This window comes from Tamandua tetradactyla, chromosome 9 (assembly GCF_023851605.1).
Source record: "Tamandua tetradactyla isolate mTamTet1 chromosome 9, mTamTet1.pri, whole genome shotgun sequence".
In the NCBI taxonomy this organism is placed as follows: Eukaryota; Metazoa; Chordata; class Mammalia; order Pilosa; family Myrmecophagidae; genus Tamandua; species Tamandua tetradactyla.
In genome coordinates, this window is record NC_135335.1 from 35,093,663 (window position 1) to 35,108,052 (window position 14,390).

At 41.0% G+C, this 14,390-nt stretch overlaps 1 protein-coding gene across 4 annotated transcripts in view; it reads right to left on the reverse strand.

Moving 5' to 3' along the window:
• Positions 1-14,390, reverse strand: part of RBSN (rabenosyn, RAB effector) — a 51,113-nt gene that overhangs the window by 3,845 nt on the left and 32,878 nt on the right. For all 4 annotated transcript variants that reach the window (XM_077116450.1, XM_077116446.1, XM_077116448.1 and 1 more), the window contains 7 exons: positions 13,815-13,915; positions 12,887-12,932; positions 12,605-12,766; positions 10,543-10,784; positions 8,672-8,742; positions 2,132-2,218; positions 702-804 (listed from right to left, as the gene is read on the reverse strand). In XM_077116450.1, coding sequence (XP_076972565.1) covers positions 702-804; positions 2,132-2,218; positions 8,672-8,742; positions 10,543-10,784; positions 12,605-12,766; positions 12,887-12,932; positions 13,815-13,915 — 812 coding nt within the window. The remainder of the gene's footprint in view (positions 1-701; positions 805-2,131; positions 2,219-8,671; positions 8,743-10,542; positions 10,785-12,604; positions 12,767-12,886; positions 12,933-13,814; positions 13,916-14,390) is intronic.

The window sequence follows — 14,390 nt, forward strand, 5'->3', positions numbered from 1 at the left end:
AGACTCATTTCTTAGAACTCTTTGCCAGGGAGTCCCAGAGGTGATTAACGGTGATTCTCTCAGAAGGGGCTTTCAGAGGTAAAAAGATACAACCCAGATCTAATAACCTAGATTTAATCTGCCCCTGAATAATAAGCTATTTCCTTCTAATCAGTGACTCAGGAAGAGTCCCTTAGGAGCTTATTCTAAGGAAGAAACACTATGTACAAATATGCTCATCATGGCAATATGTGTAACAGCAAAAAATTAGAATCTAACAAATGCCCAATTAAAGGGGAATAGTTAAATAAAGGAAGGCATATACAGTTGAAGCAATATTTAATAGCTACTCAAAAATGATAATCATTTGAGGACTATGTAAAAAAGTCCTCACAATGTAAAATTTAGTGGAAAAAAAAGCAGGACACAAATTTGTACATATGCACTAATTTTAACTATCTACATACAAATACAAATGGAAAAAGAAGAAAATTTACCATTATGATAAGTGACTGTACTGGAGACAGGGATTTAAAAAGTTTTACTTTTCTCTGAAATTCAGATTTTTCTCTGACTGTAGGCACGATACATTTATAATCTGAAAAAATTATAAATGTTTGCATAAAAACTAAGTAAGCCATTGGCATGGCCTTTGCTGCCTGAGAGGTGGGAGAGCAGGATATACCATGGGTGATGTTGAAGCCATCACAGGATGGGTTTACCTGTACAAAAAGTGTAGCTGAGTATCTGATCATTCTCTGCAGCCGCAAAGTATTTGGATGTGGCGGAGGCTCCTGGTTCAAGCCTAAGGTTAAAATCTTCTTACTGAATTGAAACAAACATCAGTGTAAGGGGTTCTGCCAGAAACAAGGAGGAGAGGTCTTGGAGTTGCAAGGCTTTCATGCCACGAATATTTGCACTGGAGATAAGTCAGTGGCTCCACTGAAGTTTCCTTGAGGGCAAAGCCCATTTCTTACCCTCTGCTGCACCCGAGGCCCTTATACTGCACAGGTGCATGGCAGACACTCAGTAATTAAGAGACTGACCACATATGCAGAACCAGTTTCATGGGCACATGACCTGTTCATCTGCAGAGTCAAGTGTTTAGAAGGGCTCTGTCCTTGGTTTAATGCACTGCTGTCACTACTTAAAATCCTTAATACCTTTTGAATAAGAGGCCTGCATTTTCATTTTGCATCAGTCCTTGAAAATTATGTAGCCAATCCTGCATGTTTGATGAACAAAGATTCCTCACCTCAGTTTTCCCTCTAAATACACTGTACTTCCACTGTACTTTCCTTACTGTAAAAGGCAGTTACACAGTTAAAAAGCAGTTGTAGACCTGAAAAAAGAGCATGGACTAGAACCTGGGTTTCTATCCTGGCTCTACCACTTTTGCTAGCTGTAGTACATTTTCTCACCTGTAAAATGAGGATGTTAATCCCTGCCTCACAAGATAATTTAGGTAGAATAAATGAGCTACTCTGTGTGGAAATATCCAGTAACTAGCACATAGCTGGTGTCAATAAATAGCACCTCTGATAGACTGAGTTATGTTTCCCAGGAATAAAACATGTTCTTAATCTTAATCTCATTCTTGTGGGTGTGAACCTATTGTGAACAGGACCTTCTGAAAATGTTATTTTCAGTTTAAGGTATGGACAACTCAATCAGGATGGATTTTAATACTATTACTAGAAGCCTTATGAAAGGAAAGTCATAAGGAGGAGCTGGAAGCCAGAAGTCAGTGTAACAAAAAAAGAGAGAAATGTAATGGGAAAGTCAAATAACCCAAGGACTGTCAGCTAGTGAGAACACTACTGACTCCAGGAAGAAACAAGCCCTCTAGCCTCTAAACCATGAGCCAATAAATTCTTATGATTTAAGACAATACATTGTGTGCTATTTGTCACAGCAGCCTGGAAAACCAGGCAGCTCCTATTCCTTTAATCATACCAAACATTAGAAATTTTCAACCAAAAGATAATAAGATACACTGAGGCCCAGAGCTGTCACCTTCCTTGACGTCTTCCTCACATACTCCCTGTGTCACCTGCACAAGCTCAGGCCTGGTAGCAACCCACCACTTCATTACGACCCAGCACCTTCTCCACTCCAGCCGGCAGAGCAGATACTGATAAGCAGACCTTACCTTAGGGCATCTATGAGCTCATACACTTTCTGTACTTCTACTCGAAGGTCATTTGCATGTTCCAGACTGTAGGTGGTCTCCCCTGCACTAAAGAGAAATGGAGATATGTGATCTAAATTTCATCATGCTGATGGGAGAGCATAGTTTAGAAGATTTAAGGACTCACAAAGGCGGACGCTTAATTTTCTCAAAGCAGTATTTCAGACTCTTGTGTATAATGCAATGTTCATTCATTTTTCAAAATACAAGTACTTTTCAATTTGTAGGCATCACAGGGACATCCTCAGGCCCTGGACTCTGAGGGCTGGCTCTTACGCACATCACCAAAGTAAATGTAACCAAATCACTTTCAGCCTGCTCTTCCTAAACATTTTATTATGTCTAATAAAGTGTATGAAATGGCTTACTAAGGGAGTTGACTACACTGTGTTAGAGCAGAAAATCATCTGGCTTTTCTCACTTTGAGACCACCCGAGGAAAACAGGTACAGCTGGAGGCTGACCAAGGAATCCCCAGTTGCAAAGGATACCTGCATAGCATCATACCACTTGCCCAATACACCCGGATTTCATGAACAGTTGCTCCTCGTACTAAAAAAAAAGCACTTTTACTTCAAATCAAGAAGGGAAGGACTGCTAACCATATATCTGTAAGGGTTTAATACCTAGAATATATGATGAACTCCTTCAACTCAACAACAAAAAGACAATTAAAAAATTGACAAAGAATTAAAATAGAAATTTCTCCAAAGAACATAAACAAGTAGCCAAGAGCACATGAAAAGATGCTCCACATCACTGGTCATAAGGGAAATGCAAATCAAAACCACAAGATACCACCTCACATCCGCTAGGACGGCTATTAACGAAAAATAAAAAAACAGAATATAACAAGTATTGATGAGGATGTGGAAAAACTGGAACCCTTTACATTGTTGGTGGCATTATAAAATGGTGATGCCACCATGGATATCAGAAAGTTCCTCAGAAAGCTGAACACAGAATTACCATATGACCTGGCAATCCTTAAGGTATATACCCAAAAGAATTGATAGCAGGGACTCAAACAGATATTTGTACCTCAGTGTTCATAGTGCTATTATTTACAATTGTTGAAAGAGGAAAACAACTTCAGTGTCCACCAGCAGATGAACAGATAAACAAAACATGATATACACACACACACAATAGAATATTATTTAGCCCTAAAAAGGAATGAAGATCTGATCTATGTGACAACATGGATGAACCTTGAAGACATCATACTGAAAGAAGTCAGATGCAAAAAAGACAAATATTGTATAATCTAACTTATATGAAATACTGAGAAAAAGCAAATTTCATAGAAACAAACAGACTACAGGTTATGAGAGACTGGGGGTTGGGAAGGGGTGGCAATGAAAGGAACGGGGAGTTATTGCTGAATGGGTGCAGTTTCTGTTTAAGGTGTTGAAAAGGTGGGGAAATGGATGCTAGTGATGATAGCACAATACTGTGAATGTAATTAATACCACTGAATTGTACACTTGAAAGTAGTGAAAATGGGAAATTTTCAGTTATACATATGTTACTACAATAAAAATGGCCACTCAATTCCATGTCTGAGGCAGCAGCAATTTAAGTTAAGTAAGCAGAAAGGATTACTGAGTTAGCCTATTTTACCATCTATAAAACAGTCCTGGCTGGATAAATACTGGTGAATGCTGTAATCTGTGGTTTTGATAAGGTTGTTCCATCATCTCTGGTTTCATACTTTACAGAAAGAGCATCAGACTGGGTAGGAGACTTGAACTTTGTCCTGCTGTCACCAAGCCAACTATAAATACAAGTGACCTGAAATTACTTCCCCTAGTCTCACTCACAGCAAGTAATTTCATCTCCTGCAAAGTAACTATTACAACTGAGTTATCCTGTTCATTACTCACTTGACTATGATCTGTCCTCTCACTAAAATGTAGTATGCTCCATGACAGCAGGGGGACACGCTGTCTTTGACATTCACTGCTATATCCCAGCACCTAGAACAGTGCCTGGCACAGAACTGGTGCTCCACAAATATTTGTTGAAGGAATGATGAATAAAATGGGCTTAAAGCCCCTCAGCACTTGCCTTTGGAGGAACAGGAGTTAGACATCTGAAAACAGGCTCAGCAATAGTAGTTCACTACTAGCCAGAAAAGCCCATTAACCCACAATGGATCAGAGGCACAGACACAGAACAGAAAAACAAGATGCAGAGAGAGAAGCCCCTCAGTAACAAAGTCAGCAGGAAAAGGCTGAGTGCCAACTCCCACAGACAAGAATGCACTTCTCCTTATTGCCATCCAGGTAGAAAAGCAGTCCTGCCCTCATTTCAAACCAATGGACCTGATATGGGGGGCAGCTGATTCCATTGAGTTTCAAAGAAAGGAAATAAGACATTGCTCCAAGCCAAGGAGTCTCCATTTAGGGGAGGTATAAATTGGAATTACCTGGGCTGCTTCTTCCAAACCACCCACAGGAAGGGCAGTATGCTCTATGGGTGGAAATTATTGCTCAAGTGAACTGCAGTCAGAAAAGATGCATCCTTTTCTTAAAAAATAAAAACTAGAAAGTGTTCAGGAACAGTGCTCTAGACTGAGAAATAGAAATAGGAAAATGGGTCTAAGGAGTGCAAATATAAAGGTGCAGGGAAAGAGATCTAGGACAATAACGACTGACAATGGAAGTTCAAGAAATAGGTTTTTCTTTCCCTTCTGTTGTTGTCTGCTGCCAGGTGCTGCAGACACCCAGTTATTAAGATTGGGGAAGCTGAGGATGGAGCGGGGACCTACAATGGTTTCCTGACCTCCTTTTCAATCCCTTCCCACCTTTTTTTCTAAAACCTCGTTGGCTGGAAAACACTGGGAGAGAGGAGCAGGGAAAGGAAGAAGGACAAACGAATAAAGCACAACGAGTCAAGGAGAAATGCACGGAAAGAGGTACTCTTGTCACAAACCAGCTGGGTTTAGCCTTTCATATTTTGTAAGTCAGACATTTACTGACTCAAAAGTCAGGAAACTCCTTAAGTACTACACTAATGATAGAGTTCATTTTCTTCACACGCAAGACCCATATGGTGAATTTTTGTAACTGCATGCACTAGTACAACATACAGGTGTCTACTCCACAAGAATGCTTAACACAAATTCCCTTCAATAAATTAGCATTGCCATCTGGACTAACAGGAAGTGGTTTACAAGCATGTGACCAGAGGAAGGGGAATAGAGGAGTCATATTATAATTCCTCCAGCTGTGTCAGCAGCTCATTCTTCACCCCCAAAAAATCAATGAATACAGTAATGAACTTACAGTGTATGGTATAATGAGGAAAAAGCCTAGCATACATCTTTTATTTATTTTGGAACATTATAAAATATTGCCACAGTCAATGTCCAAATAAAAAAATAGTTTTGTTCTAAACAAAGCACATATAATTCTACCTGCATCACTACAAAGATCGGAAGGCTGACAACATAGGCTTAAGACAAAGGCAAAAACTCAAATTGAGAACACTTGGGAGCTGATTCCAATACCAGTACCTCAAATTCTAGCTCAGACTTTAGGCTATGGAAGGAACAATGCTCTTGAGTACAAGTCAGCAAATGTTTCCTGTAAAGGGACAGACAGTAAATATTTTAGGCTTTGCAGGCCTTACAGTCTCTGTATGTGCTTCTGTATCACAAAAGGCAGCTACACAGAGTAAACAGACAAATGGTGTGACTGTGTTCCAGTAAAACTTTACTTTTGATAAAAGGTGGTAATAACAAGAGTTGGTGAGGATGTGGAAACACTGGAACCCTTGTACACTGCTGGTGTGAATGTAAAATGGTGCAGCCACTTTAGAAAACAGTCTGGCTGTTCCTCAATGTTAAACAGAGTTACCATATGGCCAGCAATTCCACTCCTAGTTCACACCCAAAAGAAATGAAAACATGTCCACAAAACAACGTGTACATGAATATTCACAGCAGCATTATTCATAATAGCCAGAAATGGAAACAACCCAAGTGTCCATCAACAGACAAATGAATTTAAAAAATGAGGACTATCCATGCAATGGAATATTATTTAGTCATTAAAAAGACTGAAATTCTGGTACATGCTACAACTTGGATGAACCTTGAAATTATGATGCTCTGTGAAAGAAGCCAGACACAAAAGATCATATATCTATGATGCCATTTACATGTAATGTCCAAAATAGGCAAATCCAGAGACAGAAAGTAGATTTGTGGTTGTGGGGGTGGAGGGAGGGGTGCAAAGGAATGGGGAATGACAGCAAAAGGGAGGTATACGGGGTTTTTTATTAGGGAGATGAAAATGTTTTAGAATTAGATAAAGGCGTAGTTGCACAATGTTGTAAATATACTAAAACCCAGTGAATTGTATACTTTAAAAGAATGGATTTTAAGGTATGTGAATTGTATCTCAAAACATAATAAAGCATCTCCCTACGTAGAACATGACATCCAGGGGTGAAAATCTCTCTGGCAAGTGGGGCATGACTCCCTGAGATGAGTCTGACCCTGACACCATGGGACTCACACTGCCTTCTGGACCAAAAGGGGGAAAAGATGTGTAATAAATAATGCATAAGTGGCCAACAGAGATCAAACAGATTCAAGAGGCTATTCTGGATGCTACTCTTATGCAGGCTTCAGTTAGATAGTGCTAACTGCCATGGTTTTCTAAATCCCAACCAACATCACTCCTGCTGATTCTTGGGAGCACCTGGGGCTCAAACTGAGACTCTATAAAGGTTTTATGCACTAGGTTTGCCTTCCTGGAACATAATTCTCAGAGGGTTCCTAGGTCAGATAAATCCTGAAACCCAGACGGACCAGCCTCTCCAAGATTATCAATAAATTTCATCCCCCACTCCTTTAGTGTGGACACCCCTTTTTTTTAATCACATAGTTGTATATTCATCATCATGGTCATTTCTTAGAACATGTGCTTCAATTCAGAAAAAGAAATAAAAAGAAAACAGAAAAAAATTCACACATACCATACCCCTTACCCCTCCCTTCCATTTATCACTAGCATTTCAATCTAAATTTATTTTAACATTTGTTCCCCCTATTATTTATTTATTTTTAATCCATATGTTTTACTCATCTGTCCATAAGGTAGATAAAAGTAGCATCAGACACAGGTTTTCACAATCACACAGTCACACTGCAAAAGCTGTATCATTATATAATCATCTTCAAGAAACATGGCTACTGGAGCATGGCTCTACATTTTCAGGCACTTCCCTCCAGCCTCTCCATTACACTTTAACTAAACAGGTGATATTTATTTAATGCATAAGAATAACCTCCAGGATAACTTCTTGACTCTGTTTGGAATCTCTCAGCCATTGACACTTTATTTTGTCTCATTTCTCTCTTCCCCCTTTCACTCAAGAAGGTTTTCTCAATCCATTGGTGCTGAGTCCCAGCTCATTCTTGGATTTCTGTCCCACGTTGCCAGGAAGGTCCACACTCCTGGGAGTCATGTCCCACGTAGAGAGGGGGAGGGTGGAGAGTTTGCTTGTCATGTTGGCAGAGAGAGGCCACATCTGAGCAACAAAAGAGGTTCTCCGGGGGTGACTCTTAGGCCTAATTTTAAGTAGGTTTAGTCTATCCTTTGCGTGGTTAAGCTTCATATAAACAAATCCCAGATTGGGGGCTCAGCCTATTGCTTTGGTTGGACACAACTTCTTAACATTAAAAAGTCAGAACAGGCATTGCCCAGAGATCCCTATAGACTGGGAGAAGGATTAAAGGAGAAAGTGGAGGAATAACAGAGAAAACAGGATTTAACAAATACGTATGGCTACTAAATCACTATATTAATATTCCTTCCAGACCACAGTGTTTTGGAGCAGTTAGAAAGAAAAATCTGACATGGTAGAATGGTATCACATGAAAAACTCTGGGATCTATTCTATAAGTACTTGTTGAAGTGTGCTTTGAAAATTATTGGTTTTTCTTTCTTTGCTTTGTATATATGTTATTTTTTTACAATAAAAAGTTTTTTAATAATAATAATAATAAAGTAGCAAGCTGGATTTGGCTCATGGGTAACAGTTTGCTAACCCCGGCTCTAAATGAAATCCCTGCTCTAAGCCCTGACACTTTAATAGCACTGTGACACAAAGGATAGACACAAAAGGACAGATATTGTATCAAGAATAAGTCAACTCATGGAGACAGAAAATTAATTAGAGGTTACCAGGGATGGGAAAGGAGGGAAATGAGGGTTCTTATTGCTTAATGGGCTCTATTTGGAATGCTGAAAAAGTTTATTTTCATCACTTATTTGCATGTAATTAAGGCCACTGAATGGTAAGCTTCAAAATGGTTAAAAAGGCAAATTTTGTATTGTATATATATGTTACCACAATTAAAAAAAAAAAATTCTCTTGAGTTGGTCACAGGAGTAAAGCAAACCCTGAGTTAAGATTTTCATTCTCAGGTACTGAAAAATTGACCTGAAGCGTCAGAAAACTTTCACCCCTGATAAGAGGAGCTTACTTCAATGATGCTGCCATCCTGATGTATTCAGGAGCTTTCTGGTCAACTTTCTCCATGCAGAGTTGTAATTTCTAAGAACAAAACAGAAGAGATGAGAGGTGCTCTCAAGATACAGAGGTGCCTACCCAGAAGCTGTACTATATCATCAGAGATGTTAAAATGTTCATTTTTCTAAACCTTGTATGTTTTGTGGGAAAACACATGCGTTGTTTTTTTTTAATTATTACTGTTATTGATTTCCTGATTTACAAACCTACTTCACAAGCAGGAAACCTTGCAGTTAGGAAAGAAAGTGAGGGTGGGGCTTTTGAGAAGAGCAAGGCCTTCCAAGACACAAGCCAAGGCATCTACCAAGGCAGAAAAGAGGAATTGGCAGCTACATTCTTTCTCTGCCAGGTGGTACCAGATTATAGCAAGACACCAGCATGAGGGATCAGGACCCACCTGAAAAAAGAAGGAAGAAAAAAGCATGGGGGCTGTGCCAGTTTGAAAATGTTTTGTACCCCAGAAAAGCCAAGTTCTTTAATCCTCATTCAATATTGCTGGGTGGGAGCTTTTTGATTGTTTCAATGGAGATGTGACCCACCGAATTGTGGGTGGTAACTTTTCATTAGATGGTTTCTATTCAAGGTGGCGTTGCTTACTAGAGCCCTTTAAGAAGGAATCATTTTGGAAAAAGTCTGCATGCTGACAAGAGTCCACACAGCCGGAGATCTCTGGAGATGCAGAAGGAAAACATCTTTGGCGAAGCCTTATGAAATGAGCAAAGAAAGCTAGCAGACATCACCATATGCCTTTCCAGTTGAGAGAGAAACTTCATTGGCCCTTTCTTTGGAGTTAAGGTATCTTTCTCTGGATGCCTTAGTTTGGACATTTCTATGGCCTTAAAACTGTAAATTTGCAACTTAATAAATTCCCTTTTTAAAAGCCATTCCGTTTCTGGCATAGTGCATTCTGGAAGCTTAACAAACTAAGACAGGGGCTATTAATGAAAATGAGACATAAGGCCATAAACTGTACACAAAGGATGGGTAAAGGTTATATCTATAGCTCAGCAGAGGGTTTAATTAAGATCATTTCCAGTAGTTTGGGCATTTTTCATAGTTATCCCAGAAACACAGCCATTATCATCTACAGAACTACTAACAGTGACATTCACTGGTCATCAGACAAAAATACTCTCATCCCAGCTGGTCTGATCTCCTCCTTCCCATCTCCTACTGACCCCTGCCCACCTCCCACCTGACTAATTCTGACTCAGCTTGCAGACCTCACTTGGCCATTAGCGGAATCCAGTCTCACTCCCAGGTGTTTGACTCTAAACCCCATGCTTTTGGACGACACTATGTTTCTCTTAAAGTGTGCATCCTCTAAGGGTTTTCTGGGATTGCTGGTGGTAACAAGAAGAATCTGCATGGACTCAAAGGAGAAGCGCTAAGCCTTCATATGAGCAGTTTCCCAAACTTGTAAAACCTATACCTCTCAGGTTAGTTTCCCAGGACTCTTCCCAACCAACTGTTGTTGTGACATCTCCAGCTTCTGTACTTACCCACAAAGAACCTGCCCATAACACAGGAGAACCACTTTTCCTCCCCTTTCCTCCTGGCCACCAATACCTGTACCTGCCTGTTCTCAAGTGGGCAAAGGAAGGGTGAGAGAACGAGTTTGTTGCAACACACCCAGGATGACTCTGTGACTCACCCAGGGCCCTAGCTAGGAAGTCATACCAGGGCCCTTTAGCAGAAACTAAAAATTACTGAAAGGAGTATCTTCCCAAAGCATTCTTTGACATCTGCAGGTATGTACATAATGAATAGACAAATCGGTCTCATGAATCAGAGGCTGACCCAAGGCTGTGCACAATGTCTTACCTCATAGAGCTTCACGATGTCAGGGGTATGCTCCTTTTCGTCGATCTGCTGCTCTCTCTTGAGCAGTGTTTCCTTGCAGTGTGTACAGGAGCGGATCCTGTCATCATCCTTCTCATCCAGGACTGAGCTCACGCTGCTCATGCTACTGATGCTGCCCCGGCGGGAACCTTGGACACTGTTGGGGGACTGGTTTGGGCTGGTGTGGGTGCTCAGGGCATCCTTGCTGGCACTGGTAAGCTTGTCTGTAAACCACAAATAGGACAGGTGGCAATAACCCCACAGCATCCAATTAGCCCATCTTCCATGTCACAATGTGTCAGTCCACAGGTGCCTGATTTGAAGGGCAGTAAGATCAGGCTCCTCCATAGGCAGTAAGACCCTACATCTCTGCCTTCCTGGAGTCAGACTTCATGATGGAAAAAGGACACCCACTGCCACCCACGGAAGGTCTAAAAAGTCTAGGACAGTCTGCCTCCAAGGTACTGAAGCCTCACCACCTATACTAACCCCTTCCATTTTCCTTGTGCCTCAAACATAACCCACATTCTCCCCTTGAAACTTTCCTTTACAGTCTTTCCCCCATTCCCAAACATCTAAATTCTCCCCTTTCCAAAGCTCAGCTCAAACAGAATGTGCTCTAGGAAGCCTTCACTATCTTTACAGCTCCTACTATACTGCTTCTCCTGAAGTACTTTTTACTTTTCTCCTTGTAAAACAGTTATATGTGCACCCCAGAGCTGCCCAAGGAATAGGTGAATCTTTGAGGGTAGAATATGGGTTTCATTCATAGTTGCACTCCTAACATATCCAGCAAAGGCACCCCATAGTAGCTGCTCAATAAGTTTTGGTTAATAACCCAAGAGAAGAAAGGTGAATAGTATCTCAAAAATGTAGTTTATGAAGTCTCATGTGGGAAAGAGAGTGGGCCTCAGAGAGAAAAGGAAAGTATCAAGGTAAAGTGGACCTGGTAAATGTGAGATGGACCAAGGAAGCACCTGGCTTTGCCCCCACACTGTCCAGACACACCATGGCCAACAGTATGCAGAGTCAGAGGACCACTACAGTGTTGCAAAGCCACCTCAAATGTCCCCGAAGCCAGTGAGATCATCTTTAGCAACTGTTAGCCAACTGAGATGCAAATTTGGTGCTATCCTACCTTTGTAGCCTCATTCCCACAATTCTCAAAAACATACTCCACACTGCCCCAACTATTCTATTTGCTCATCTACTACTACCTGAGTTCTTTCAAAGCCTGGGCCTTTGCTCCTGCTCCTCACTCTACCCAGGAAGCAGTCCTTCCTCCATCTTTTTTGCAATCCTACTTCTTTTTCAAGGCTCTTCTCAAACCTCACCTGGCAAACCTGAGCATCTGTGCTCTTGCCCTCTCCCCAGAGCCTCCATAGCACTCAGTAGATTCATATCATGACACTGTAGTCTACTCTATAAAACAGTGAGTTGTGTGTGACTTTACCCAAAAGAAGGAACTAGCCCACTTCTCATATTTCAAGACTTTCTCCTATAGTCTCCTTTCAAAGCCTCATTCGCCCCGCCCAAGAAGAGCTGACAAAAAGTTGTTCAGCCTTGCCTGGGTGCCTGACACAACTTTTCTCATTATACTTACCACTTTTATAGCAATTATTTGTTAGTGAGTCTATAGCTCCCACTGGACTTTGGACTCCTTGGGAAAATGACTATGCCTTATAGTCATTTTGCCATGGGTGGGCAAGTGAAAACCTGTGGCCTTGTTTTTATATAGACCCTCGGAGCTAAATATGATTTTTGCACTTATAAAAAATTACCAAAAAAAAGAAGGAAATGTCACAGAGACTAAAATTGGCCCACAAAGCCTAAAGTACTTATTATCTGACCCCTTACAGAAAACATTTGCTGACCCCTGTTACAGACCATGTATCCCTAGCCTTAAGCACAGGGCCTAGACTGTAGTGGGTCTCATGGAATCAACAAGTGAATGAATGATGATCCCATGATCCCAGTGGTGTTTAGCAAACAAGCCCTTCCCAAAGGAGATGAGGGTCCAGGGCCTTGCCTCCATGTTACCTACTTGCCAAGGACAGGCTGATGAGCTCCATACACTTCTTGCACATAATAGACCCGCAGAGGCGACAGTGGTGACGACGGTTACGGATGCTGAACTTACTCCCACAGTCTGGACAGAAAGGGACATCCTGGTCGCTGACCCAAGGCACCACAGACTTTTCTATTGCTTTAGGAAAATAAACCAAAATCAAGCAAACAAACAAAAAGAAAGCAGGCCATATTTACGAGAGATTTGGTCAGGAAGTAAAATAAAGAATAGAATGAATATGAACAAAATTTTAGTTACCTCGAATCTTGGCAGACTCGGTATTTGTTCTGTCAAATGCAGTGAGCTGACAAGGAGAAAAGAATACCAAATGGAATCAATCAGATGATGTGTACACTTTCCATAGGCAAGAGCATCAAGTCGGAATCAGTGCATATGCCTTTCTCATGTCTCATCTGTTGTCCCCAACCCCACAAGTCATAAAAATAACTTTACTTGGGGCAGAGTTAGTTTTGCCTCTAGAAGGTACCTCCCTTCCTATGAATCTCTCTATTGTCAGTTACCCATTTAAGCAAAAACCAGGAATACCTACTGAAAGCAATGGGGAACTCCCAATTCTCCACAGTCCTCCTGGACAACAGAGTTGGCCACATATTTCTGCCCTACAAAATACTCATAAAGAACTGTACCTGTGCATGCTACCATGTCCATCATGCAATCTAGGCTATACACAACAAGTAGTCCTAAGGTCAAAGCAAAACAGTGATTATGGCAGTGAAGATGAGTTTCCATGCCACAGGACAAGAAGGCCCAATAAGAGGTTCCAGACAGCACATGGCTGTCTGAAAACTCCTCACAAACATAAATGGCAGTCTTACTTTGTCATCAAATGCTATCACATACTATACTCCATTAGGTGATCATGCCTGGGATACCCAGAAAAGAAAAGAATCTGAAGGCACAAAGATTTTCTGGGACCTAAATGAGCTTTGTAGGTGGGAAAAGGGAAGCCTGGTACATTTAAGTCTGTCAATCTGGGCCCTTTCCTTCAGCAAAACCAGGCCAGGCCAGAACTGCCTTCTGCATTCTCTGCACCTCTCTACGTGGGGTGCTTCTCTGCCAACATCGGATATATAAGGTATATGTAACACATGCTGCAGAAATGTAATATACTCTACCAGAAAATTTATACTTGCAGAAAAAAGTATTTTAAAACAACAAAATTTACCTTCTCTAACCTGATTATTAATTTATTGACTTCAACAACATAGTGGTCAATTCTAGCAGCTCGATGTTTTTTGAAGTTGGAAAGATGGCTTCTCATAGCACCTAGGAGGAAGAAGGTGGGGAGACAAATTATTCGTAATTCCTCCAACAGAGCCACTCTCATTTGCTGCACATCCTCAATGAATTTCAAAAGCAAGTAAGAGACTTCCAGGAAAATAATGGAGCAGAGTGGATTGAGTTTACCTTTAACAAGGTCATAAAAGCGAAATCATATAGTGTCTGTCCTTTAGTGTCTGGCTTATTTCACTCAGCATTATGTCCTCAAGGTTCATCCATGTTATCATATACTTCAGGATGTCATTTCATCTTACTGCTGTATAATATTCTATCAGATGTACACACCACACTCTGTTTATCCACTCGTCCACTGATGGACACTTGGATTGTTTCCATCTTTTGGCAACTGTGAATAGTGCTGCTATGAATATTAGTGTGCAAATGTCTGTGTCACTGCTTTTAGCTCTTCTGGGCATATACCAAGCAGTGGTATTGCCGGGTCATAGGCAACGTGATACTT